The 27,733-nt window shown below is 42.5% G+C and overlaps 1 protein-coding gene across 8 annotated transcripts in view; it reads left to right on the top strand.

Moving 5' to 3' along the window:
• DGKD (diacylglycerol kinase delta) overlaps positions 1-27,733 on the top strand; it is a 73,579-nt gene that overhangs the window by 26,255 nt on the left and 19,591 nt on the right. For 4 of the 8 annotated variants that reach the window (XM_032920148.1, XM_030495946.1, XM_030495950.2 and 1 more), the window contains exons 2-15: positions 1,630-1,740; positions 2,414-2,494; positions 17,777-17,881; positions 18,717-18,849; positions 19,704-19,810; positions 20,361-20,486; positions 21,542-21,644; positions 22,139-22,301; positions 24,324-24,432; positions 25,200-25,339; positions 26,058-26,142; positions 26,673-26,767; positions 26,871-26,970; positions 27,123-27,396. In XM_032920148.1, the coding sequence (XP_032776039.1) occupies positions 1,648-1,740; positions 2,414-2,494; positions 17,777-17,881; positions 18,717-18,849; positions 19,704-19,810; positions 20,361-20,486; positions 21,542-21,644; positions 22,139-22,301; positions 24,324-24,432; positions 25,200-25,339; positions 26,058-26,142; positions 26,673-26,767; positions 26,871-26,970; positions 27,123-27,396 (1,714 nt within the window). In that variant the 5' untranslated portion in view covers positions 1,630-1,647. Of the gene's footprint in view, positions 1-1,629; positions 1,741-2,413; positions 2,495-6,996; positions 7,296-7,609; positions 7,747-12,583; positions 12,721-13,900; positions 14,239-17,776; positions 17,882-18,716; positions 18,850-19,703; positions 19,811-20,360; positions 20,487-21,541; positions 21,645-22,138; positions 22,302-24,323; positions 24,433-25,199; positions 25,340-26,057; positions 26,143-26,672; positions 26,768-26,870; positions 26,971-27,122; positions 27,397-27,733 lie in introns of those variants that run through there. The other 4 variants (XM_030495952.1, XM_030495953.1, XM_030495951.1 and 1 more) reach the window with 4 other exon arrangements.

Raw genomic sequence — 27,733 nt, 5'->3', positions numbered from 1 at the left:
TTCTCTCTCCCAGCACAGTGGGAGGAAGGTAAATAGTGGCTCCTATGGCTGGCAGCTCTCTTTCAGATGCAGAGGTATGCGGGAGTCCATTCTTTCCCAGCTGATTTGTGAGCAGAGGCATCACCATGGTGGTCCAGGCCCTGTGATCTCTCAGGCCAGTTTGAGGACAGCTCAATGTAGCAAGAGAGAAGCATGTATTGTCAGACGGATGTTTCTTCTTAGAGTCAGCATTTTTTTCCAAGTGCTTTTTGAGGAAACTTTGAGCTTGGCAAGGGCCAGTGTGCGTGGAAAGTATTAAAATCTGCAGCTGTTTCAGAAAGGAAAGACCCACATTAGAAATATATATAGCATTTTTAAAGCAAGTTTAGTGCCCTGGAAAGGATTTCTAAAATGAACTAAACCCTGTGGATCAGTAAGAGTATTTATTTTGTGCTCTGTAGTAGCCTGGCACTGTGCATTTAGCACTGTGTTTATGAATTGATATTCATCAGTGACCTGACTCTGTTACAAACCTGAGCTCCACTGAGACCTCTGGTATGTTAAAGCTGTGTCATTTTCCTGGCATCAAGATACAGAATAACCTGTCTTACAAGATTGTCAGACCATTTGTTTCTTGTGTTTTAACTGTGTGTTTATCACACTGGGTGCTCTCAGCAAGCAGTGGCTTCCTGGGAGCTGTTTCTTGGGGAGAAAAGTAGGTTTCTTGTGGTTCTGAGGCATGATTTAACACCATTTGCAGTTCCTAGGCAATACCCTCAATTAGTAATTTGGAGCTGAACCGTCAGCTCTGACTTTTGTCTTTCTAAGCTGCAATTTTGGAGATTATTTTCATGTAGCTATTCCAGCAAAGGAATCAAATCTATTTGACAAAGTAGAATGAAGTGCATGTGGATTAGATACATACCCCTATGTATGCATAGTATGTGAGCGAGCATATGGGACTGTGTATGCTGGTATGTCAATCTAGTTATAAAGCAGTTAAAGGAGGGAAAAAAAAAAAGGCAGTGTGCGTAGACAGTTTTGGCACTGCAGCCCTGGGAAATGGCAGCCAGCCAGAGCGAGCTGAGGCAGGGCCAAGACTATCTGAAGAATACCAAATGCTGAAGTTGGATGTAGCTCCTTCTTCACTCTAGTTTCACTCTTCACCCTGTGGGCCTGCAGCTTGGCAGCTCTGTGCCAGGTAGATGCTGATAATTTCGCAAGGCAGAACTGGAGATAGGGACAGATACGCTGTGGTGTGTATGTGCGCGTAATCAGATGCCTATTAAATGAAAGGCACAATTACCCACAACTGAAATCTGACCGCAGTGACTTTAACTGTTGCACTCCCCGAGTCCTTGTTAGACTTTGAAATGTCTATTCAATCATAGTTCTTTATCTTTTTTTGATACCGTGTTAGCACTAGAGATGAAGATAAAACTGCACCCAGTGTGGGTTGTGCACTGTACGGTTTAATCTTAAATTTGCTTGCTTCTGTTGAGTGAATTTGTTAAGCACTTCCAGCAGAGGGCACTAAGATTATTGATCTCAAGCTCAAGTCTTCTTTGGTACCGGTATGTAGTGGGAGAGTGTAAAAGATGCCTGTCAGTAAAATACGTGCTTCACCCCCCTCCTCTCATTGTTTTGTAGACTATCATAAAAGAGGGGATGCTGATGAAACAGACCAGCTCCTTCCAGCGCTGGAAGAGACGATATTTTAAGCTGCGAGGACGAACACTCTACTATGCAAAAACTGCTAAGGTAAGGTCTTGACAATACATGAATCCAAGGCAAGAAGGTTGTGGGAGCTTTGGAGGCAGATGGCTGTCTGTGAGAAGGCAGCCTTCAGTAGATGAAAGAGCACTGCTCTTTAAGCACCTGTCTTCAGCACTAGAAAATCCCTGTGTCTTGCCTCACTCTTGGAAATCCTTGGGTTTTAAGTAAGCATCATGTGGACCTGTGATACCGATACATGTCCCCCTCTCCCTCCTTCCCCCTTCATGCATTTTAGTAGGGAATGGGCTATGCATCAATAGAAGCTGACAAAGAAGGGGGAAAATGTGAATGAAAAAAGGAAATGGAGAAGAGAAGCAAGGTTAGAATTTATCAAATCAGAGCTACCATGCACCTGCTTCAGTACACTGATAGTCAGCTTAATATAAAACTGTCTGTTTTCACAAGAACAAAGCCTACTGTATTTTAAAATCCGTTAATAAAAATTAAGTTGTTGTGTTCACTGACTGGAGACAGGCAAGTGCGAGTCCCAGTGTACAGAACTAGATATCCAAGCCCTTCATGTTGGTGGTTTTGGGTCTTTCCTTCAGATCACAAAAGGTTGTGATGGAGCATGCTAGGCAGACATACAGGCATGTCCCTTTAGGTCTGCTGCTTCTACATTGGATTCAATAATTCATTTTGAATTTTTTCTTTCTAGTCCATTATTTTTGATGAGGTGGATCTGACAGATGCTAGTGTGGCAGAATCCAGCACCAAGAATGTCAACAACAGCTTCACGGTAGGATTTTTTGCAGTATTTTCCATTCTTGCATCTTTCCCCCACATCTCTTCTCTTCTGCAGAGCTTAAAAACATCTGAACAATCTTTGCGGCCTCTTTCACTAAAAAAACCCACTTTTTTTTCCTCGTGACATCATAATTCATCTCCATGCACAGAAACACCTTGGGTTACTATGTATGGTGCTAAAACTTTGCATTCAGGTATTTTCTTAACTGTAAGCTGGGATGGTAGAATCCATTTACCCAGTGGGACAGAAAAATTTGTTCTGTTGAAAGAGTTAGGGGTGATATTGATGTTTATGCTGGAGATCCTGCTAAAGGAATTTAGTTTTCCCTTTAGGCCTTAAAATATGTAAACTTCTTTCTCTGACTCTATTTGTGTGTGGCAGTATGTGTGTTTATATATGCACACTATATATAGTGGCAAAGCAAAAGGAGGAACAAAAGTCATAGAGAAATAACTGTGGAATTGGTTTAGAATACTTGTTAGATGTGAAATATGTTTGGAAATGTGGTGGTGTCACTGCTTCATTTTCTCCAGGGTTAGTAACTGGGAGAAAAAATGATTGTATAGCTGAGGTGCAGGTGTTCCACAAGCTCCATTTTGGGGGAGATGCCTGGTGTGCAGAAAAAAGCCTTTAACAGCATCCATGCAGGGTGAGTGTCAAGCAGCAGTAACGGCAATAACCTCCATGCAGCCTCTGGAGAGCTCAAAAGGGAGGAGAGAGGAGGATGTGGAGAAAGGAAGCAGCAAGGTGAAGGGGGGGAGCAATCCAGGTGGAGGGAGGATGCTGATACTGTAGGGTGGTGACCTGCAGGTGGTGACCAAGGCTGAGCAGTGTACCTTGCACTGCAGCAGTAATGACCTACTGCTTTAAACATCTGGCAAAGGGTGTTTATGTAGCTGTAGCTTTTTGCTTTGCAGTACCTGTGCAAAGCAGCTGTGGTGCCCACCCTATGTCCAGATGAAACCACAGCACTTCCTCAAAGTTTGAAAACACTTCTGCATCCATAATTGGACAAGTAGGAGACACATTTGGGTCTCATAGTAAATATAATAAGGTGTCAGTGTGTGTGCACAGAGAGAAGGATTCTTCAGTGATTTCAGTGGGGGATACATTTTCAAGAATTTGAAGTTATTTACCGGATAATGAAGCATTTCTTCCCTGGTCTTGCCTCAGTTTTCCCATATGTAAACAAAGACTGATTTGTGGGGTTACTTTATTGCTTATTATTATAGCTGGGAGAGATCTAACTCTATCAGGTACACTGTGTAGGAACAGGAGGAAATTGTGTGTGCTCTCTGATTGCCCCATCTGAGTCCAACAGCGAAGAGGTACTTCCATTATTATGGTATCAGGCTCTGCCTTCCCTAGAGTGTAAAAATATAGGATTACTTTGATGCTCAAGTAGCAGATAGAGTTTGCACAGTCTCCAGCCGATCACTATATCCTGGGGCTCAGGTAAACTTCAAGAAAAACATCTCTTAATGTCTATCTACTCTTTCTGTCATGACTTATGAAGGGGTTTGACTGTGGTTTACCGTAAGCTATAAAAATACTTAGAAAATCAGAAGGTTGCCTTGTCTTGCTGCTGTTGGTCTGCCACATCACTGCCATCAGTGCTTTGGATTCCTTGCAGTCTTGCAATTTCCTCTTGTTTTTCTTTTGAGAGCACTCTGTTTCCCCGTGTATCTCCCCAGCTTGGTTCCTTTCTAAAATTCAGTGTTCTTTGATGCTTTTAATTTTTTTTTTATCTGTTTCAAATCAGTGGGACTTACTGAATTTTTATCCTAAACCAAAAACATCCAACATTTAGTGTTGTATTGCTGAGACAGTTATTCTGGAGTTTTAGATGTTGTGGTTTTCTTTTGGTTTCTGTGTTTTTTTCAGTGGAGACTGGTGGTTTTGGATTTATGAAAGAGTGGTTGCTTTCTGAGGAAACTCATCCTCTATCCGGGCATCAGTACTGCTTAATGTATAGATTCTGAAGGTCAGGTTGCGTTAATGACACTTCTGAAGTACTAACAGAAGAGGTGGGAAGCAAACACTAGATAAACCACTCTAGAGGAGCAGTGTGGATCCAACACAAATTGATAATAAGCATGACCAGTCAGAGGAGAAACTGATGGAGAGGACAGTGAGGAGCATGGAGAGGCAGCACCATGAGAGAAGTAAACCAGAGCACGGAGCCAACAAAGGTTGTCACATAAATAGAGGAATAAAGGTTAAAAAGAGAGCTGCCAGTAAGCCTTTTATGTAGGACGTAAGTCTGACAGCTGATTTGTTTGCTGTCAGCAGGCAGGAGAGCAAGAAAAGTGAGTATTAAGGCACAGACCTCTTTCTCTAAAAAGAAGAGGGTGTAATACAGGTTCCACTGTTGTTTGCTTAGTTGATCATGCAGATTTCTTCAGTAAGTGTATCCTGTCTGGGGACAGTTTTCAGGACTGCTACCCAGAGTTAGTGGATATGTGACTATAGAATGGGCTGGGAGCATGTCACTAGAGAGATCTTTGAGCTTAAGATGTCATACAGCTCTGTCCCCTGAGAGGTGTGAGGAAAAGCTTTATGTTTAGCTATTGTTCCTTTAGTACAGGTCAGGCAGAGTAGCTGCAGAGTTACTTAGCAGGAAGCCTCTGGGAACAAATCAGATAGGAGCCCCATGCCAGGCCTCTCTCAGGAGGACTGCAGATGTGATATTTGCTGCTTCTGTCACATATCTACCCCTGGTGTCCTTCTAAGTCATCTGTCTAGAAGGTGAATTCTTTTGGGATGTCTGAGTTGTAAGTAGCTTGTTCTTTCTATGTATGGTCCATAGTACCTGATGCATAGATGTCTCACCAGTGGATTTTCTTAGGGCTGCTGTCCTGCACAGCGCCTTGGAGAGGATCTGCTGTGGTACAAACTCAGTGATCACAGAATCACAGAATTGTTAGGGTTGGAAGGGACCTCTGGAGACCATCCAGTCCAACCCCCTGCCAAGGCAGGGTCACCTTGAGCAGGTTACACAGGAACGCGCCCAGGCGGGTTTTGAATGTCTCCGGAGAGGGAGACTCCATAACTCCCTGGGCAGCCTGTGCTAGGGCTGTGCCACCTTCAACATAAAGAAGTTCTTCCTCCTGTTGAGGTAAAACTTCTTCTGTTTTAGTTTATGGCCATTGCTCCTCATCCTGTCGCTCAGCACCACTGAGAAGAGTCTGGCACCATCCTCTTGGCACCTGCCTTTGAGATATTTATATTCATTAATGATAACCATGTTGTCCTGGTACTTCAGACCCATTTATTTCAAAGATAGTAATCAGCTTTTAGCCTGGATTCTTGCCATTAGTGTGTGCCTACGTTTGTACTCCGTATGCAAGAGAGATCAGCAGTGTTGGATGGGTGAGGTCAAAGCCTGACCCTGCCTTCTGAGCATAGCTTTCCCAGCCATGCCCTCAAAACGTGTTGTGATTTCTGAAAAGCAGATGATTTGGGATCACTCTGGGTGCATTGGGTGTTCCCAGAGAGACTCCAGCTGTTTTCATGAACAGTTTTTTCTTGGACAGTGCAATTTTGCAGTAACTTTATTTGTGGATGTGCTCACCTAATGCATTAGCCTGCAGTTGCTTTAGGAGCTTTAAAACAAAATACATGATGAGGATGAGTTCCATACTTTGAACCCTCAATAGTTTTTTTTCCAGATCATTCCAGGAAGCCTGGGTTTTGGAGATACAAAATGACCTGCTTTACCTGTGTCATGGACCTGAACTATCCAGCATGCCCATTCTATCTTATGAAGCCTGTGAGGTTTGGGGGGCACCAGTGGCTCTAATTGTCTGTTGCTCAGGCCAACACTTTGCTGCCACAGCTCTCCCCTCAAGAGTCTGTGAAAGGACTTTGGGTCGTTTCCTTAGGCCCATTTTTGTAACTGTTTGTGTGGTGAACAAATTCTTACTGCTCAGGTCGGTTGGTGTGTTGCTTGGAGATCTGCCCTTTTCTAGAAGGTGCCAACTGAATTAAGCCTGCTGCCTTCAGTGCAGCTGGCACAGCTGAAGGAGTGGTCACTTCATTGACTCTTTCCTGCCTTGTGCAGGATTTGTATAAAGCTAAGAGGGGAAAAAAACCCCTAAAATACATGTTTTTTAGTACTAGTAAAACCCACCTGTCATCAAGAGGAGAGGGCCAAGGAAGGACATCACATCTTTCCAGGTACAAATTTTGTGTTTCAATACGATTCTCATGTGTTCCAGTTATTGCTAGCTAATGGTGATGTGGTGGTGTGGACTTTTGCCCTCATAATTCACATAACATGAATTGCAACATTCACTTCCCATCCCATTTTATTTAGAGCTTTGAAATCCCATAGGAGGAAGCTCCTCTCTGTGGAGGGACATGTGTAGTTTAATCTTTCTGATGCTTTAGTGGAAGCGAAGCAAAGTCAGAGCACCAGGAGCTATGCTGCTGACCCCTCCTCCCTAGTTAAAGGCTCTTCACTGGAAGAGGTGGAGCTTGAACTCCTGAGCTCCTGTAAACCCTTTTTTGTTGGGAAGTACCTCTCAGCTCAGCCGCAGACAGGAAACAGCATATTATTACAGTCAGCGCCTGCCTCTCCACTTCACTGCCGTCAGAAGGAAACTTATCCCAGCTCCTCCTTAAGCAGACAGCTAATCAGCTTGTGGCAAGTGGAACATAGCTCTGGAAGACTGACCGCAGAGAAGACTAATCCTATTAATTGCATGTCAAGCAATCTGTTCAGGTTTCTTTTTTTCTGAGGGAGTAGGCTGCTCTGGACACTAGATTAGAGGAAGATTGAATGTGAAAGGTAAGAGCAGGAGTCCCAAGTTTTCTGGACTGAGCATTGAGAAACATGGCACCTGTGCCAGCATACCAGAGCATCAGGACCTCACGTTCTATGGAATAAGTTTGCTGTAAGCTCTTACTGTTCAGGTGTTGTCTAATTTGTGGATTTATGTAGATAAGTTCTCCAGCACAAGGGTAGAGGGCAATGTGTCTGCAGTGCTGTTGGAAATGCTGCACCCATCAGTTAAGAAAAACAGTTTATTAACTGATGATTCACCCTCATCAGTGTCACGGGAGAGAGGAAGTATTGAGATTAGAGTAATACCTCTCTTCCAGAGCACTTGTATGTCTGGAGGCGACAATGGTTGTGGTAGGTTGAGGAACACGGACTTGCTGGTGCTCCTGAATCAGAGCATGCTGTCATCTCTGAGAAGCAGTATGGATGTCATTCTTCAGCTGTATCGAAGCCTGAGGTGTGCTACAATTTTTTGTTATTATGATGTTGTTACTTAGTACTGACTTTATTCAGTGGCAAAAATGTCGGTTTCTGTCTTGTGAAGCTTTATGTGTGACTGACTGATCTCCTTCAGACTGTATATTTTTGCTATATTGTCCTAGAGCTTGTTGATGCTGTGGAGAAATAGCATGAATCTTCTTTTTGGGGTAATTAACCTTTCCTAAAAACACAGGGCAAAGAGCTTGAACTTTAACAAAAGCTAGAAGTGCTGAGGGTGCTTCCTGATGGGGATGATGTTGTTGTCTGCAAATGCATTTCACAATGAAGTGAAAGTGCCTTTACCTCTTCTGTGATTTTGTGTCAAGTTGAAATATTTGTATTAGTGCTTTTAAGTGAAAATATATCCTTTTTAGCAGAGAAGGCAGTGAAGTCTCTGAAGAGTTTGGTTTTGAAAGAGTGAGTAGAACTGCTGAAGCTACATGTCAGGTAGAAAGTCTGCTGCTTGCGTCTAGTGCAGGAGCTGTGTGCCTGTAAGGCACTGTTGAAACAAGAAGAACCCAGATCAGAGGTTATTTGTGCTGGTTTGAAATAGAAGCTTCAAGAAGGAGCATGTGACTTAGTTTTATGAGGAGAATGAATATAAGAACTTCTGTTACAAGCTGTTTGCAGAAGTCAGACTTGGACTTCGAGCTTGGGCTGATAGAGATCAGGGAAATCTGCGTGGTTTGACGCTCGCACGGATTCCCCAAACTGCCCTGTGTGGCCTTGGCCCTGGAAAAAAAGACGGGCTTGAACAAAAAAGATGAGATTGAATGTATGCAGCAAGGAGCCACTGGGCTTCCCAGTGAGGGAGGGGATCTTCCTCCCCTGCTTCCTCAGCATGGGGTGGCGGACCCAGAGGGAAGACATCAGCTTTCAGAAGTGGGCAAAATGACTTGCTGTCTGGGGACATAGTTACAGAGGGGAGTTGTCAAGTGTCCTGGTTCCTCACCTTGCTCCTTTGTACACAGTCATGGATTGCCTTGTTAAGGTTTGGAGAAGGGAAATATTGGGAAAGAGGGATTTGTGAAAGGGATGGTTCTTCCCTTCTCCTTTTTAAACTCTCTTCTCTAAATTGGACAAAATTAGAGTGCGCCTTGGAAAAGTCAGGCTTTGCTGGGGGTTGTTGTCTCTTCCACACCCATGTGTGTACACATTCAGGAATTGTACACTCTCTGCTAGTGCTCTTACCCTGTTTATATTGGCAGCTGTCAGAATTTCCTTTATAAGCAAGTGAAAATACGAGTAGAGCCATGAATTACTGTGTCCAGAAGCACTCTGCTGGTTTTCCCTCCCTCCCTTCATTAAGTGCAGTTCGGTCCCCATTTCCTGTCAGAACCGCTGCAGTTTCAAAATACTTTGCTATTTTAGTAGTTTGTAATCCAGACTCAGCGCAGCTTTTTCTGCTTGAGAAAAGGCCCTTTGGTAAACAGACCATTCTGAGTCAGTGTTGGTCAGTGAAAACAGTCATTTAAAATCCTTTCATGTCAAGGATTTTTAGGACTCTTAATCCAGCCTCCTACAGGAGCTGGTCATTAGGCTGCTTGCACAAAAGAAGGAAAAATGTGGAGAAAAAATATGGAAGAAGAGGGTAAACATGGAAGAAGAGAGTCTGGAAAAAGTTGCTGTGGGTGGAGCAATGTGGTGGTTGCTACTGTACATTACAGAATGACCCCAAAATATGCTGGGAGTTTTTGAGAAAGAGGAGGCTACTGTAAGAGAAAGACGTCAGACTGAGCTTTATGTATTTTACTGTGACACGGGATAGATAGAGAGCTGGAAAGTGGAGGTAGCTGTTTGTGAAGAGCTTTTGTTTCGCTAGAGGGAAGCTTACTGCTTTGAAATCAGTGTCTGTTACTGCCCTTGTGCCTGAACACTAGCAGCCTTTGTTAGATGATCTCTTTATTCTTTGTAACCTTCCTGCTGTGTTGGTGTTTTATCTACCTTCCTGGGCAAGACTGAGGATTTCAGCATCTTCTCCCCCTTCCAGGTGAGGACACAGAGGCAGCACAACCTGTGGTAAACAGGAGGTCATTTGGGAACGTGCTGGGTTTAGTTTTACATGGGAGCTGCTCTAGGCGGAAAAGACATCTTTTTAGGCATATCTTTACTCTGGTCATTTTGACAGGCAGGGAAAGGCTTGCTAATATTATTTGCAGAAATGCAGTCTCCCTGCTTCTGGTGCTTGTGATGGTTTCACTGTGCAGTGTGTGGAATAAGACTTGTTTTTGCCTGGTGACCCAGTGTGGAAAGCCACTGGGTTCATCAAGCTATTGAAAGCTATTAATTTCCTTTTGTGCCAGCTACCAGCCTCTTTTCAACACGCTGAGGTTAGGGGCTGTGAGGAACTGTTACTAACAATAAGCTGTCAGGAACAGGTCACTTTCCTACCGTGGACAAGGTCTTTTATTGCTCGGTCCTGTGATTTATTAGCTGCTAGCATTGACGTGTATGAACCCACTGAGACAGCAGCTCTACCACTGGGGAACACTGACCTGCCCCTCTGTTCTTCATGGTTTTCTTTCTGTTTGAGTGAGTAGGAAGGTTTCTCAGAAATATCCTTTACCTTCCCAAATGTGCTGCCCTTTCTGAACAGGGTAGTTCTGTTTGGGAACTCTTTTCCTTTGGAAAACAGATGAAGGAATGGGTGTGTGAATCTGCTGCATGAAGTACAGGGTGGGTGGATAGGGGAGCTGTGCTAAGATGCTCTGGCATGACTTGGCATGGCAGCCCTATTGGTTCCCATTTGGTGCTGCCCCATCCATGTAGATCTCTAGTGATTAATATGCATGAATTACCAGGATTGTCTGCTAACAGTGGCAAAGACCATGTGCATGTTCCAGGTTTTGACATCTGTTAAGTGGTTATAAAGTCCCAAAATCCTCTCCTCCTCTGTGCTCCTCTTACCAATTGCCAAGAACAGGAATGTGCCTTGTTTAGGAACAGAGTTTCCAGAAGCATGTAGGAATGTGACCCTGGTATGAGAGATGATAATTTTCCCAGGGAACGCTCTGTCTGGTCTGCTTTCCTGCTGCAGCACTGGGGAAGATAGGGACTAGGAGAAAGCACAGATGGAGGGTCAGCATGAGTTGATCTTCATCTGTGGGCACAGCATAGTGGTGGTAAGTGCCAGTGCTCAGAGAAGATGCACTTGTAATGTGCAACCCTGTGGTAGATGAGGTATGTACTGCAATATGAATGAACCTAATAATGTAAAAATGGTCCTAAAGAGACCATACCATATGCTGTACCTGTTTTCCTATGGAAATGAGCTGTCCTGGATTTTACAGATTGAAATTAAGGTAAAACAGCTACCTGGAAGTTGGGGATAAAATACCTGGTATAGTGTAAGCAGAGATTTAGGCTCTTAGGGCTTTGAGGAAAATCTTGTTATTGCCATAAAAAAAGGGGCAGAATTTGGCACAACTATAATAACATTAACAACTTGTTTTATTTGGTGGAAATGAGAGTTTCAGTACATGAAAGATGGTCATTTTAGCAGGAAATAAAGATCTTTCACTATAAAAATAAATATAACTGGTGCATTTCCCCAGTGTCATATGAAGAGCTGCTTTTTTCTTTCCCCTTCCAGGTAGCATCCAGATTTTGAGGAAAGACAATTCTATAAATGCAATTCTCTAGAGCATCTAGGGAGCTCTAACTGACCTCTGCAGTGAGTTAATGGGACTGAATTTGTTGGCAAAACAGATGAAAGCTGAATGGCAAATCGTAAGAGGGGTGTTGTCTTGGTCCCCCATGAGTCTAAGCATTGATACTTGTAGCATTTCTCTCTTCCAAACTAGAGACCTACTAAAATCATGCCACTTGCTGTCTAAGGCTTTGCTGGCCTGATGCTCAGGTCCAGATGGTTTCAGAAGCTGAAATCAGTGAGGCAGGCATTTAAGATTTTGAGTGTAAAGTACTGGTTTTAGTCTGAAACATACTTTCGTTTGCCTTTCTTCTCCCTTTTTCTCAGTCTTTTTTTTTTAACCTTGTGTATTTGCTGAGAGAGTAGCACTTGCTTAATCCACGCTTAGTCCAAGTACAGCAATCATGTTTGTATGTGTAGGACTTTGCTGTTTTGTGAATCTTGCTGATGAATGCAGACGAGGTGTTTTCACCAGTATACCAGTGTTCATTTCACAATGCTGCTGTTGCTGGAACAGGAGCTGAAGTGGATAAAGTGGCTGGGCCCTTGTTACAATCTCACCCAGTTTTCCTTCCTGAGTTTTTGTGTTCGTAGGGTACCAAGAGCTTATTCCACTATACTAAAGCAGATGCAGCAGATAGCTCCAGATGGTGGATATTTTTGCTGCCTTTGCCATATGTGATCAAGCTGACATTTTTGCCTGCACCAGCACTGTTCTCGCATCTATTTTACTTTTTTCTAGTTGCAGTTCCTAGGTCTTTTGAGCTCCAGAAATTCCTGTTGTTCCTGTACCCAAGTCTTCAACTGTTTGAAATAATCCAGGATCTCTTTGGGGGATTTATGGCTAGCACCTTTGAACATAGTACTATATTTGAACAGGATGTGAGTAAAAGGAAGCAGTCAGAATGAGCAGGTGTTCTCATACACCCACTTTTGGCCACTCTGAGAAATGTATCACATCACAAAAACTATATTTAGCAAAGTTTTATGTCCCCTCTGCCCTGTCTCCCCCAGCAGCATTTCTTTAGCCAGCTCCGTGATTGGGCCAGTGTGATCTTAAACTTGTTTTGCCGTCTTTTGTGGTCACTGAGCTCACCAGATCTGCTCTGATAACAAACAGTCCCAATGCATGCCTGGCCAGGCTGTCACTTTTTTTGCTGAGAAGTTTCTGGGCAGCAAGAAAATGCTGAAAGAGGAAGTGAGCAGAGATGATAACGTTGTCTTTGATGGCAGCGAGACCAGAAATTTATGCTCCGGCTGTTGGGTGGAGGAAGGTTGCTCAGTACAGCAAAACACCAAAGGGTGAAGTATAGCAGATTTCTATTTAAACTTTGGTCTAATATAAGGGGTCTTTTTTGATCCGCCTTTCTAATCCAGTTATTCACAGCTGTTCATTGGGGAAGGACATCCAGGGACATCCAGTCCCTTTTTAGAATGTGAAATGGGGAATTTTCTTTGGTCGGCTCTGTTGTTTGCCAGCTGGCCGGATTTGAAATGTCAGTAAACTAGTGTTAGTTTTGGACAGGGGAGTGTGGGTCCACATGAGGGGTGGAGGTTAACAGCTGGCAAGAGGGCATGTGCTGTGTGAGGAAGAGATGGGGATGAAGCTAAATTCTGGAGAAGTGATGCTGGCATGCCTATTGGCACAAGATAGACAGTGAAGGGATGGCTTTTTTTAACATGTAGATTTGTTTAGATTTAGAGTGAGCAGGCTTGAAAACTCAGAGTTTCTCTAATAGACCCGAGATGGCTCATCTGCATAGAGGGCACGTAACTGCCTGCAAAGGGTGGACCTGGTGGGTGTTTGATGGTCACCATAATTCCCACAAAAGATATTTCTTGGGATTCATGTGCAGTGAGGAATTTGTAAGTTGAGCTGTGTCCTGATTTGAAATGTCATTAAAAGCTTTTCTGCCAGTCCCATCATCCTTATGGTTCTTCAGGATTGATTAGAGAGATTGGCATGACTGTTGCTGAGCTCTTTTCCTGGTCAGTGTTTAGGTCTCAGTAAATTCACCATGTGGTGAGCTCTGGGCACAGGTATCTGGGCATCCATTTCCTACTGAGGAGTGAAACCTAAAGAACCGCACTCAAAAGTTCAATAGCATTTAGGCTCAGAAAAGTATGTTAGTTTTTAATCCTACCTTTTTAGGAAGAACAGGCACTCTTCATTCACATAATTGCTCATATCTAGATAAAATTTTGAGCTGTTTCAGGGCAGGAACAGTCTGAGTCCTGCCAATCCCCAAACAGGCCAAAAATGTATGAGGTTATAAATAAATCTTAAAATCTTTTATTGTGTTTTCTTTTTAACTCTTAGCAAGGCAGCCCCCATCCTAACTCAGAAGCAGTCAGATCTTTGTTTTTGTATTCTCCATTTATATGAGAACAAGAGGTCAGTGGATGACATTACTGCTTTGTAAATTTAGAACAAATAAAAGGAAATGCTACTTCACCTAGTGCGTCGTCATCCTGTGGAATACGTTGTTCCAGGATGTTAGTCAAAAGCTGTAGCCGGAACGTGAAAAAATAGCTGGACCATGCTTGTTTCTAGCCACGTTTGCCAGCAGGGATAACCAAGTCTTGTGTTCCAGAGCATCAGTTCATTGTGGCTGTAGCTGAGAGCAAACACCCCAAGCTCGCTGGCTGGGAAAGGACAACTTTTCAGGGGAAGACTGCTGTGGCTTCATTTGGAGATGACAAGATTGATTTCTTTTGTTTGTTTGGTTTTGGTGTGAGATGTTAGATTGATCATCAGTCTCATCCAGACAGTGCAGTGAATGTAATAGTCTTTCTTCCTCTGTTAGCATCCTTCAAGAGGTGAGTGTCTGGAAATTACTGGCTCAAGTAGAAGGAGTTGAAGTGGTAGGATCAATGTTTTTTTCCCTGTGAGAGCATTTTTCTGTTAATCTCATTTCTGCCCTTACTGAGGACCAGTGTAGTGGCATGCCTGTTGCACATCAGCCTGCACAGCAAGAGACCAGTGGCTGCCTGCAGTGCAGGGGAAGCAAGAGTGTCTTGTGCTCACAAGGTACTCAGCGTTGGCTGTTGTGTCTGTGAAGCTGTATGAAAGGTGAGGACTGTTGAGCCACTCTGCAAAGGAAGTGTCCCTATTAACATGTTTTTGGATTCCTAATTACGCTCATTAAAATGTTTAATTGTAACACCACTGCATGGCAATCAGAAGAACAGGTTTGTATGGTTGCTTAATTTCCCCAAAGAGTTGTTACACTAGTTACATTAAAATCTTATCTGTCCTTCACAGTGAAGCCTGAATTGTTCCAATTTGTTCTCCTTAGAATAGGAGTGAGGCTTGAGATTGTATTCTTTTATTTCCCCTCTCCGATGATACCACTAAATCCCAATGTAAATGTTGCTTTAGAATTGACTAATGGGGACTGCTCTTCATAAATTTATCTTGCGTAAAGTTACATTTTATTTGCACTTTCAAGTACGCAGCAGACTCTTAATTCTGTGACTCTTTGTCTGGACAATTTAAGTATGAAGATCTTCTTAATCTTTTTATTTCTCCTCTTGTCTTATAAACTTTAACCTTGTTCTTTGGACAGAGGATTTCCAACACTGAATGTGGAGATTTTTAAGATGATGCAGTGACTTAAGAAGGAATTAGTGATTTTCTGTATCGGTCTCTCCAGTGATCCAGGAAGTCAGTAACTTCAGAAATAAATTCTTGTCAAAGGAGTGTCTGTATTTCTATGTTTTATGCCAATATTTGAGATTTCATGTCTTCCAAGGTGATTAAAAAATTATACTTTGTACGTTGCATTTTCCTTCCCCCCTCCACCCCCCGACAGAAAATTAGGAAAAGGGACAGCACTGAATAGGAGTGATAATAAATCAATTTTACCAACTGTTTTAAATTACTTTTCCCCACCACCCAAGAGCATGCCAGTAGCTTGTTGGATGATCTGGTGGTTCCTTATAAAAACTGGCTGGTTTTTAAGCGATGAAAGGTCCTTGGATGCTTCAGCCTAGGGTGTTTGGACTTTACATAGGGTACTGTTGTACATATGCAATTGTAGATGTTTTTGGCTTTGCCGCCCTGCACTGTCTGAAAAAGTTATTTTGAACTTAGTTTTACTTCCAGGGAAAAAGTTCCTTCTTCTTAGCAGGACCTCAGAGATGCTGCTTGTTCTTCTCTAATGTCACGCTGATTTTTGCAGTAGTGTTTCATGCTCTATACAAGGTTTCTCTAGGGGAGCCATTCTTACATAGCAGATTTTTGATGGAAATGCAGTTAACCACCCACTTTTCCACTTTCCCAAGGAAAAAGAAAGATTCCTGTGATTATCTTCTTTGGGAATAAATTTTATCATGGCTGAAAATATTTAAAGGAGAAGTCAGGGGAGAGAGAAGTTCTTCAAAGTTTTATTTTTGGAAAATTGTAAATATTTATTTGTGCTTGCTTACAGTTGATACAGATCAGGGCATTTTGTCCAAGATAGAATGCTCCATGCCAAAACCATGTTTCTAATATGAATGGACAGTCCTTGCCTTAAAAAGGTATTTGACTCCATTCATTGCCTATGTAATGTGTCCATAGCACCCTTTTCTAGGCATTGGTAATGCCTCTGGGTAAAGTTAGTGTTATTGTAGGTGAATGCTGCAATCTATCACATGAAAAGAAGTCTATTCTTAAAATAGAAGAAGAGCTTAAAGCAGATGTTTACGGGTGTATCCTTTTTATTGACATCACATAGACATCTTGTAGTGGATGCTCTGAGGCACTTCAGCATCAGCTTGATGTTGAACTTCAAAGTTTGATGCTCAGCTTCAAAGGTTTTTATTTTCAATCCGTTTTATGAATGATAGAGAAGTGAGAAAGAGATTGGAAAGTGGTAATTAACAGGGGTAATGTATTGGGGTGATGTGTGTGGTTTTTTAGTGTTCATTAACAAAGTCTGGTTGCATGCTTGGAAGAGCCACACTTGCCTTATCAGCCTGACACAATTTAGTTTGGTTTTGTCCATTATTTCAGATGTTAGGGCACAACTTGCTGAAAAACAGATGATGTAGATGGGCTTTTTATGTACTAAACATGTAGAGGGGTGTGGGAGAGTCTGGGCTGCTGAAAGGTTTTAGAGTTGACGTAAAGGAGAGCCTTTTGATTTTTGTTAATGGTGTTCAACTTAATGCAGCTTTTCTTAAATCCAGGTCTTGCAAACACTTCAATATTGGTCAGCTTTAAGAAGTCAGTTTGATGGAAATTGATACAGAAGTGTATAGAAAGAGACAATGTTAGTAAGATAAGATTGGGGAAAGTAAGTAAGATAAGTGTGGGGAAAAAAAAGACTTTTGTCTTAGGAAGAATAAATGTTGATTTATAGTAAAGTCTGGACCCCAGCTGAATGGGCCGGCCTGTGGACAGCAGACATGGTCCTCTGGAAAGCTGGGAGCTTTTATTTCTCTCTGCTGCCGCCATCTGACAAAAGGAGAGAGCATTGGTGGTAGGTAACACAGAGACCTATCTGCTTTCCTGGGCAGAGGGGAGCTTCGGCCCCCTCCCGTCTTGTCTTCTACTGGTTTGTTAAAACACTGAACTGTTTATTAAACCCAGGGCAGCTAATGCATGGGAATTAGCCCAGGATAGAAACACAGAGAGGACAGTATTTTTAGAGGAAGGAAAACTCACCACAACCTCAAGCTGCTTGGGTTGGAATATCTTTTATGTAACACATGTAGAACAAGCCTTCAGGAAGCATGAGGGTTCAAAATACAATGATTTATCTTCTAAATTGCTTATTTGATTTCTCTTCTAGATTGTGTATTTTGTTTGGTTTCTCCTCTCCTCCCTCCTCATTGGTCATAACTCTAAACAGATTTTTAATATGATGTTACAGAGCATGTTCTCTAATTCATTAATTGCTAGAAACTGGTATATTATGCTGTTAACGAAATATTTTAATGTGTTGCCAATTTAAAAAGTAATCAAGTACTTAAAAAAACTTACTCAAGGTCTGCACATGTAATATATTAACTCCTGCTGCTCTGTGCTTGATTTGTGTTGTGCTGTTATTTGGTTATAAGAGATTTCTTTACTCAGTTCAGTATTGGGAAGGACAGCTAAAACCTCTGTGGTTCTGTACGTTTAGGAAGGAATTAAGGTGTGATATGGTGGAAAAGAAACACGGTTGAAAGGTGCACAGAGCTTCTGTTGTGCAGCTCATTGCCTCTGAAAACAGCTTCAATAGCCTATGCTATTACAGATAGTATATCATAGATATAGTATAGATAGTATAGTATAGATAGATGTTATAGATGATAAAGATCATGTGTTCTCTTGCTGTTTCACTGACATGCCCAGAATACACGCTATTAATTTTGTCTCACTCTTCAGATTATCACTCCATGTCGGAAGCTCATCCTTTGTGCTGATAACAGAAAAGAGATGGAAGATTGGATTGCAGCACTGAAGACTGTGCAAAACCGTGAACATTTTGAGGTAATAGGAAAATGTGTTTCTTTGCACTCTGTGCCTCATCTCCTACCAAATAACAGCTTGTTTTGAGATTGGAGTCACCTTCCATGAAAGTTAACAGAAGTCATTTATATTGCCTATAATGGGTATAGTGTTAGGCCTTTTGTAAAAACTATCCCAAATACACTGAAGTGATTCTCCAGAGAATGCCTGTGGCTTTGTATACTGTCCCTTGGTAACTTTAAGAGCCCTTTTCAGAATATGGGTAGGTTAATGAAACACAATTCTCCTCCCATTGTCTTTTCACTCTTCATTTATCCTCCCCGTCGTAATTCATGTCTTGCCTGCTTGGTATTCTGCCTACTTCAGAACATCTGTTTGCTTTCTGGGGCTGTAGTTAGACCAGCACTGTCACCAAAAGAAGTTTTCTCCCCACTCTGATGCTTGTTTCCTCCCTTATGCTGGCACAAGCATTCCTCTGCTACACAGTAAGCCAGGTTCGGGAACTGATCTTGCTGAAAACTTAATCTGGCAAAAAAATGGGGAAGGGAAGGATCAACTCTCCAGCAGATAAATTCTCCAGTTCATTTCCCTACACACTCTTATAGTGAGACAAGGATAGGAGGTAGGACAGGAGCAGGAATGAAGGTGTGTTGTCTTCTTCAAGTAGTCTTTTCTGACTTAAAGACCTTCTTGAGTAACAGCTAGTGTGTATAAACTGCATGTGGCCTACTCTTCCTTAGTAAAAGTGTTCTGTTTCTGCCTTCCCTGACTCCTATGTGCAAGTCTTTGTTTTACAAAGGGAAAAAAGTCTTGTTGCTCTGCTTTTGACTTTGCTGTAATACATTTATTTTATCAGTCTACCCAGTACAGCATGGACCACTTCTCAGGGATGCATAACTGGTACGCCTGCTCACATGCTCGGCCCACATACTGCAATGTGTGTCGGGAGGCATTGTCTGGAGTCACCTCACATGGGCTCTCATGTGAAGGTAAGTGTGCTCTCTTGTCTCCTGTTTTGGGATTGCCGACTTTACAGCTCACTGCCATGTTCCAGAGATAATTTAAGAGGAATATTGTTAGCAGGCTGCAAAAAAGATGTGGAAGAATGCTGCATAATAAACTTGAGACAGCTCCAGGCAGCGTATGAGAGTAGAGGTCTTTTCTGGACCTGATGCTGAATCCCTTTGCTGTTGAATCCCTTTGGCTTCATGGAGAATTTTCCTGCAGAAGTCTAGATCACGATCTTGGCATTTCGTAAGAGGATAATAGATGTGATGATGTTTTAATGCTGGTTTTAGTGTTGGACCTGATAGTAATATAGCTGATTCCCCACCACCATTCAAATATTGCCATCCCTTATTAAAATCATGCTTCTGAAGTGAACAGGTATGTACTTCTGAGGTATCAGATGGAATATTCATAATAATACTCTGTAAGAATAATCATATTTGTAAGAACCTGAATGGCAGGAGGTTATTCATTTTCAGCTCTGGCATAGCAGACATTCTGGCTGTGCACAGCTCGTACTTCTAGCATGAATGAGGTTACACCCACACTCTGTGAAAGGATGCAGGGGTGTATGACTATGCAAATCATGTCAAATTTAACAAGGTGATAACTAAGCTTTGTACAAGCAGCTGGCTAAAGTGACAAGGCAGGAATTAATAGCTAGCTCATCTTAGTCAGGATGCTTAGAGCAGATAGTTTTGGCAGTGCTAACAAGGGTTGTGTGTGCCCGTGCTTTCTTCTGGAGCCACATATGGTCACTTGGGAAAGCTTTTGCACAGACTGCCACATTACACATTCTGAGGCAGGATTGATCTGTTCTTCTCTTCCTCTCTAGTGTGCAAGTTTAAAGCCCACAAGCGGTGTGCTGTGCGGGCAACCAATAATTGCAAGTGGACAACTCTGGCCTCTATTGGGAAGGATATCATTGAGGATGAAGATGGGGTAGGTGTTACTCTTAACTCTTCTAGCTTTACCTTGATGCGGAAGCACGGTGTCTACAGCTTTCTTCACTGTACAAACAGCAGATTCTGCCTCTGTGTGTTTGCAGTGTGGGAAAGGCCTTTACTGTCAGAGCATGAGATTCTGTGTGAAAAGTCTGACCAGGGTAGTGAGGACTTCCTAATAGGAAGAGCCTCCTGCTATGGGCTGGGGGAGTTGAGGTTAAATAATTGGAGGCATGGGGCAACCTGATCTGAGTTCTGGCAAAAGAAAGATTAATGAGTGGTTGGAACAGTACCTTAGCATATGGGGTGTCTGATGCCAGTTGGTGTTTCCTGGGTAGCCTGGGGCAAGTCACCTGGTCTCTTTATGGTTGTGCATGATGGGAAATGCCAAAAGAGGTCCTCAGGTGTTTTCTAGAAATTGCCTTTGCTGTCCTTAATGCATGTAAAGACTTGCCTCTCTGTATGTCTCAGTGCCACAGGGCATCCTGCGCCCTTGAGTTGAGCTCTGAAAAGTCCGTATTATTTCTCTCTTTCTGTACCATTTGCAGATCTCAATGCCACATCAGTGGTTGGAAGGAAACCTGCCTGTGAGTGCCAAATGCACTGTGTGTGATAAAACCTGTGGCAGTGTCCTACGATTGCAAGACTGGCGCTGCCTTTGGTGCAAAGCCATGGTGAGTTGAATAAACATCATCATTTCTGTAAAAGGAGAGTCTTTGATCAGCTCTGTGCTGTGTTCTTTTAATGACATTTACTTAAAAAGGAATCACTAACTGTTCTGTCAGTATTTGCCATGAAAGACTTTACTGTTCTTTCCCCAGATGATAAAACAGCCTGCAAGAGAGAGAGAAATTTAAATTTGTGCTGGAAAGTATCACTGTGATGCATAAAAAGTATCTGGCTTCTCTGCAAGCTCATTTTCTTTTGATAGTGAGCTTTCATAGAGAATCTAATTACAGTAGTTATGAATCAATGCCTCAGGCATGGGAGATGTTGGAGCCATTGTCATTTCTGCAAGTTGAAAAGGTACAAGAAAACAGGGCAATAAAGAATACTAAGCTATTTTAATAATAGCAGTTTCCCTTCCCATTGCAATAGGTTTCTCGTGCCTAACCACTGCAGTGATGCAGATCTTGCTGTTTCCAGTTGTCTGTAATACTAGTAAGAGAAGTATCACAAATATATTTTTATAATGTGGGGGCTCAAACCCCAAGTAAACTCTCTATCCTGCAGTCTGTGTGTACCAGAAATGACTGAAGTGCCCTACTCTGTATTCCCTTTTATTTGGGGGGGACTTGACTAATCTCTTCTTCTCTTATATCCCTCATGTCTTCCTGCTTTGTTTTTTGCTCTCTGGTTTTCTTGAATCCCTGGCTTTTGTGCTATTTCTCACCTCTTGACTGAGGCTAGGGTTTTGAAAGCAGAATACTTGAAAGCTCTTAAAGCCACAGAGTCTGTTACCTGGTCCTCTCAGCACTCAAAATGCTGATGTCTACATTGGAATGGCAGAAAAAGTACATACTAATCAGAGGAGAATTAGTGGAAGACTGTGATGAGATAATTCTTAAAGTAACTTTATTGATTGGCATTCCTTGGCTTCACTCCCTCTTTCTTTCTTATCTTTCTTTTATTTCTTTTTCTTGTTGTGTGGCTTTATGAGTTATACGACAGCAGCCCAAAGAGTCTGTATGATTATTTTTTCATTTAATTTTTATTGTGCTGTTTTCAGGTACACACAGCATGTAAAGAGTTGTTGCCAAACAAGTGCCCACTTGGGCTGTGCAAAGTATCTGTCATTCCTCCTACTGCTCTTAACAGCATTGATTCAGATGGTAAGTATCACTAGTAAGTAGTGCCTGCTTTCTCTTCATCTCAGTCACAGTCCCTTCAGCTAACAGTATTAATGGCAGATTCTCTCAACTGGAAATTGGTTTTGGTGTTGCTGAAATTCCAAACTGGAAGACATTGCTGAAGTAGGGCAGTGAACCGTTTGGTTTTGTTTTGTATTCGCTTTATTACCCTGTAACATCAGTATTTGCTGAGCTGCAGCTGTTAAAATTTATTGAGAACAACTATATTGCAGAAATAGCTCAAGAAGGTTGGGAAAGCCAAAAATTTTGGCATATTGCTGGGAGATAAGCGTGACATCTGGCAGCATGAGGTGTGGTTTGTGCTGGATTCAGGGTTCTGCACATTTGGCATTTACCCAGTGAGTGCCATAAGCACTTCATAGCTGTGTGGGGTCCTGTTTTCTCTCTCCATCTCCATGGGCAGCTTCACATCTCATGGTTTCTCCTCCCTGTCCCTTCCCTTTCTTCCCCAACAGGTTTCTGGAAAGCTACTTGTCCCCCTTCTTGCACAAGCCCTTTGTTAGTCTTTGTCAACTCGAAAAGTGGAGACAACCAAGGTGTAAAATTTCTACGAAGATTCAAACAACTACTGAATCCAGCCCAGGTCTTTGACCTCATGAACGGAGGACCTCACCTTGGGTAAGCAAATATTGTATGGAAGCACACACTCCTTGTAAACACCAGAAAAGTACAAGTGATTCGTTTGGTTGTAAACTCATCCACAAATGTAACAACAGAAACCTATTCCTCCAAGAAGACTGAAGTTTGGAGGGGTTTTCCCCTCTCTTCGTTTAGTGTTATTGATCAGCTAAAGCCAAAAATGTTGTTGAAAAAGGTTATTTCCATCCATCAGTAACAGCAGGACAGCGTGAGGAGGTTTGGGGGAATTCCAGAAACACTCCCCTGGAAGAAGACCAAGCATGGAAAGCTTGAATCCAGAAGAAAACTTGTCAACAGACAGACTTGTAACAGGCACCCTGGTGTACTGTTAACGAGAGATAACTTCACTTAAATTGGGTGAACAGATATCAGAGGTAGCAAATGAATATTGTCAAAATTAGATTTATCCAGAGAGAACTTACCTGGGAAGTATGTGGTGGTGATATTGGAGAAACATCACTTATGAATACTTTGGTAAAGTTGGTTCTGCCCTGGGATATAGATGACATTTCAGTTTTTATTTGCCAGACTATACTAGAATATCTATGGCTTAAAGAAAAAGTGAGTGCTGTGGAGTAAAGTATTTCTGCAATTCTGTTTAGAAAAAAAGGCAAAAAAATTTGGTCTCTAGTTTGCCCCCTTCCGAATATTTCTCTGTTGCTTCGTATTTGAGTAAATTTTATCATGAATGGGTGCTGCTTATAGTAAGGACCAACACAAGGTGAATTCCCTTCAGATTTTTCTAACTGTGGCTCAGAGTCTATGGCTGAGACTTGGAGATGCAGGGTGTTATATCTAGGAGTGTCCACCCCTGGATGAGTGACCATTAGGTTCTGTTCTTCTTAGAACTGTTGTGGTTTCTTGCCATAGTGCATTGCAAAACACTGGCCTTTAAAACTGCAGCATGCTGTCCAGGGGATGTGTTTGGCTGATAAATAATTTACAGAAAACTTCTAAAATTAAGTATTCTTCTTCTTCTCCCCAGTGGGACTGACTGTAGAGAGGAATTTTGCTTTTAAGCAGAAGAGAAGGCAAGGGAGGGAATCAATAATTTTCTCAAGCTGTGCTGCACACTTCTAAAGTAGCTGCTCTTGGATGCTTGCTTAAAAAGGAAGTGATGGTACAGGGTAAAGGCTGCTTCTTGATGATTTAAATTATCTCAGCTGTTGCCAGTCAAACTAATACCAGAAGGTGTCATTGATAGCTGTTTTGTATGTGTCAACAATGCCTGAAGAAATAAGGGTTTCCATGCACTATAGCAAATCCTGTTTAGGTGGTAATAAATCTACAAAACCAAAATAAAAGCAGGCAGTAGTTCTGGAACATGTTCAATAAGAAGCACAGTTTCAAACAGCTTAAGGAGAGGTTGGTTTTAATATTCTGGGAAGAGTGAATGGAGAAATTCAGTCTTGTCTTGCTGGTGAGTTGTTTGCCTGCCTGCGGGACAGACAAGGCACCGGAGCATTGACTTATGTTGCTTTCGCAGAAGAAGGACTAAAGCTTGTGAGACTTCACAGTCTCTTACAGTTGTCTGCTTATTGAATGGCTGCATAAAGTTCCCACTCTTCAAACTTTGCTTTAACTTGTGTGGCCTTAAATGCAAGGGCAGTGATATCAGAGCACTCCGAACAGTGACAAATAACTAGTGTTAGCCTGAACACAGCAAATCTGCAAAAAAGAATTGGTTCAATGGATAATCAGCTATCACGTGCTTGTTTCCTCTTCTGTTGAGACAGAAGTGCCTTGCTTTAGTAGAAGAGTATGTCTGGGACATATTTCTGTCGTGAATAGCCATTGTAATTTCTTCCCTGTATTTATAATTCCTTATTTATAATCATTTTATTTAATCTGTAATCTGACAGTGGCCCATATTCATTGCGAAATCAGAGCCTACTTTAAGCAAATCTGCTATATTTATTACCTAGATTGGAATTGTTTATCATTTCTTTCTGTAACAGCGATTGTTCTTCCCTCTTGCTTTTTTCTTTCCCTTCTCCGTAGTTTGCGCTTATTCCAGAAATTTGACACTTTCCGGATTCTAGTTTGCGGTGGGGACGGAAGTGTTGGCTGGGTTCTCTCCGAAATTGATAGCCTCAATCTTCACAAGCAGGTACCTGCCCAAAGAGCTTGGTTGGATGAAAGATTGAAGTAATTACAACAGCATGGGTTGAAGAGAACTTTCTTTGGTCACACAGATGTAGTTTGCCCCAGGACTGAAGCTGCTGAAAGCTCACCACAGCAGTGCTCTTGCAGTAGTTTTCTGCAAGAAGCAGTGCTGGACTAATTCATTATTCCTATCTTCAGTGCTCCTCCACAACTCCCTCTTAACATGATCCAACTTTTGGAGTAGCTCTAAGGTTTTCCTGCTCCATTGCCAGCAGAGACTTACACTTGGAAAGGGCTGCAGGTAGAAACCTAGGAGTTCCACAAGATGCTCCTCATTTGTTCTCTTTAATTCTCTGGTGTAGCTTCCGAGTCTTGGGATAGACAGAAACTTCATTGGTGTGGAGGTATCATACAATGTTTAGTTAGTTTCCATTTTGTCTTGGAGACGTTTATGCTAATTTCACAGAAGATGCAATAGCACCACCTGATGGTTAACCAAGTACATCTGTAGAAGGGGTTACTTTTAGCAAGGTGCTCCTCGAGATGATAGCTGTAATACACTTCTCTCTCAACTAACAACTTGAGGAAATTTTTCCTTACTTGCCTGCTCTTCTGGCTGTTTTCCCCATCCAGTTACTTTCTTGTCTCCCTGGGACTAGCTGTTTCTCAATGACTGGTCTGTGTAAAGAACCAGTCATGTTACTTGTGGCTCTTTGTGGCTTATGTTTTCCCATTTGAGTATCAGTTTTGCTTTCCTTTTCTCTAACGCAGTGCCAGCTGGGAGTGCTGCCCTTGGGAACAGGGAATGACCTTGCCCGTGTGTTAGGCTGGGGGTCTGCTTGTGATGACGATACCCAGCTCCCACAGATCCTGGAGAAGCTGGAGAGGGCCAGTACCAAAATGCTAGACAGGTGGGTAACCGTCACTAGTGTCCTCAAGAGTTGTGTGAAAATATCCTTCCAGGACAACTTGGCAGGTCTTGATTCTGCCCAACTGCTGGACTTCTTACTAATGCCAGTTAATGTTTCTTCTTCTCTGTCCCCCTCTAGCAACAAGAGGTAGTCTGGTTTTCTGTCATTGCTGCAGAATAGTAATGAGTGAAGTTGTCTGATGTCCAGTGTCCTCTCTTGTGCTCCAGAGTTCTCATCAATTGAATCTGTTAGCCTTACAGTCATGGTTTATTTTTCCTAAGCTATTTTTTCCTTGATAAATTTGAACCAATTTATCTTGAGTTTGGCCTAGAAATGAAAGCTGAATGCAGTAATTGACATATATACCCCTAGTATTGATATTGCCTATATATGTGTGTGTACATTTAAAAATGCTTCATTAGAATTACATCATAGCGTCTATTACGTTGATTCAAGTAATGCCCATAGAATTTCTGTGAGAAAGGGAGGAAGTACAGAAAAGTTCCTTGTGCTGTCAGATACTTGTTCATAGTGTTATCCTTCCCTCTTCCCCCAGTTCAGCCCCTCTGCAGTTCCACTGCACCTCTGTGGCTTCCTTACATCAGCCATGCCCCAGCCAAAGTGCAGTTTTTTCTGCTTTCTAACCTGTTATGTCCTTTGGATAAAGGAGGAAATCGTCTGCCTTGTAGTGACAAGTATGGTTCCTCCTTTTCAACAGGTGGAGCATCATGGTGTATGAAACCAAACTCCCTCGCCAGGCCTCCACTTCTACAGTCACTGAAGATTTCAGTGAGGATTCTGAGGTATGTCATGAGATGCAGAGGGCAGTGGACTACGAGCAACAGCCTCAGAACAGACAAGAGGAAGCAGTGTTGAGCTCAAATGGAGCAGGCCTGAGCCATTACTTGGGTGTAGCTGGAGCTGCAAAGATCAGGGGGCTCTAAGTCAGTGCAGTAGTATGGAGAAGGATGGAGGCTGGGTCACCAGAGTCAACAGCCATAATGAGGGATGAGAAAAAGATGCTTTGGAACAGGACAGAGAGGAAACAATTGACTTTTATTTGCTGTCATAACATGAAGTTGTTGAAATCGTGGAAAGCTGCATAGCAGTCATAAAAAATAGTTTTAGATCAACAGTTTATCGCAGACTTTAAGAACTGTGCTGTTGCTGATTTCTAGGTTCAGAGTTAGTTTCTTCATTGAATTCAGGACTGAGACCTGGCCAACAGAACTTCTGCAGGGCAAAAGAACCTGTAGGACAGCTACTCTTTGGGGAGCCAGGCTTACACAGCATATGTTGTAATGTTGAGTGGCTTGTTTCTGCCTGTCACCAGGTGCAGAAGATTCTCTTCTATGAAGACTCTGTGGCTGCTCATTTGTCCAAAATTTTGACGTCTGACCAACACTCAGTGGTCATCTCCTCAGCCAAGTGAGTACTTAGAGGACAACTGCTCTAAGTGAAAGTTGCACTGTGAAAATCCTCACACATGAAAATCCTTGCATGACTTGCTTTTCACTACCTTCTTGTCTAGGGTGCTTTGTGAGACAGTGAAGGATTTTGTGGCTCGAGTAGGGAAAGCCTATGAGAAGGCAACAGAGAGCTCAGAGGAATCAGAGGTCATGGCCAGGAAGGTAAACTTGGAAAAATTGCTTGGTTTTCTACTTCTGAAGTGGAAAACTGCTGTTTTCAGAGAACTAGGGCAGCAGCAGTTCAGCAAGCACTAAAAGAATGAGCTGCACAGTCCACTGTTAGTTGTACTCAAATGTTGTTGTTCTCCTTGTAGTGCTCTGTCCTGAAAGAGAAGCTGGACTCATTGCTGAAGACACTGAATGATGAATCTCAAGCATCTTCATCTCTGCCAAACCCTCCTCCCACCATTGCAGAGGAAACCGAAGATGGTGATGGATCAGGCAGTGCTTGTGATTCTTCTAGTGACCGGTCAGTGGGCTCATCATGCACTGCACGGCCACAGATATTTCGTCCCCGAGAACAGCTCATGTTGAGAGCCAACAGCTTGAAAAAAGCCATTCGTCAGATAATAGAGCATGCAGAAAAAGGTAACCTATTAGAAGTCCTGCCTGTGACTTGTTACAGGCTTTTGAGAAGTGTACATTTCCTTTATTCCAGAGGGAAGTAGGGTTCTTTATTAAAAACAGGTTTCCTGAGCTAGAGAAGCTATTCAGAAAGACTGGCTGTTTGATTTCAGTATCATCTGTGCCAAGCCCTCCTGTATGAAATATTGCTTGGTGAATGAGCCTGAAGTTCAAGATACCTTGTCTCCCATACGGCTGGTTTAGGAAATTACTGCCCTCCCACATTCTGTCCATTTGCATTTCCTGCCTGTCCCCACCCATACCACGACTGTGTCAGCGCAACTGTTTGTGTGGCCTTGCC

The sequence above is a fragment of the Strigops habroptila genome, chromosome 8, assembly GCF_004027225.2.
Source record: "Strigops habroptila isolate Jane chromosome 8, bStrHab1.2.pri, whole genome shotgun sequence".
In the NCBI taxonomy this organism is placed as follows: Eukaryota; Metazoa; Chordata; class Aves; order Psittaciformes; family Psittacidae; genus Strigops; species Strigops habroptila.
Note: the sequence above shows the minus strand (reverse complement) of the source record. Positions and strands in the feature narration are given on the sequence as shown.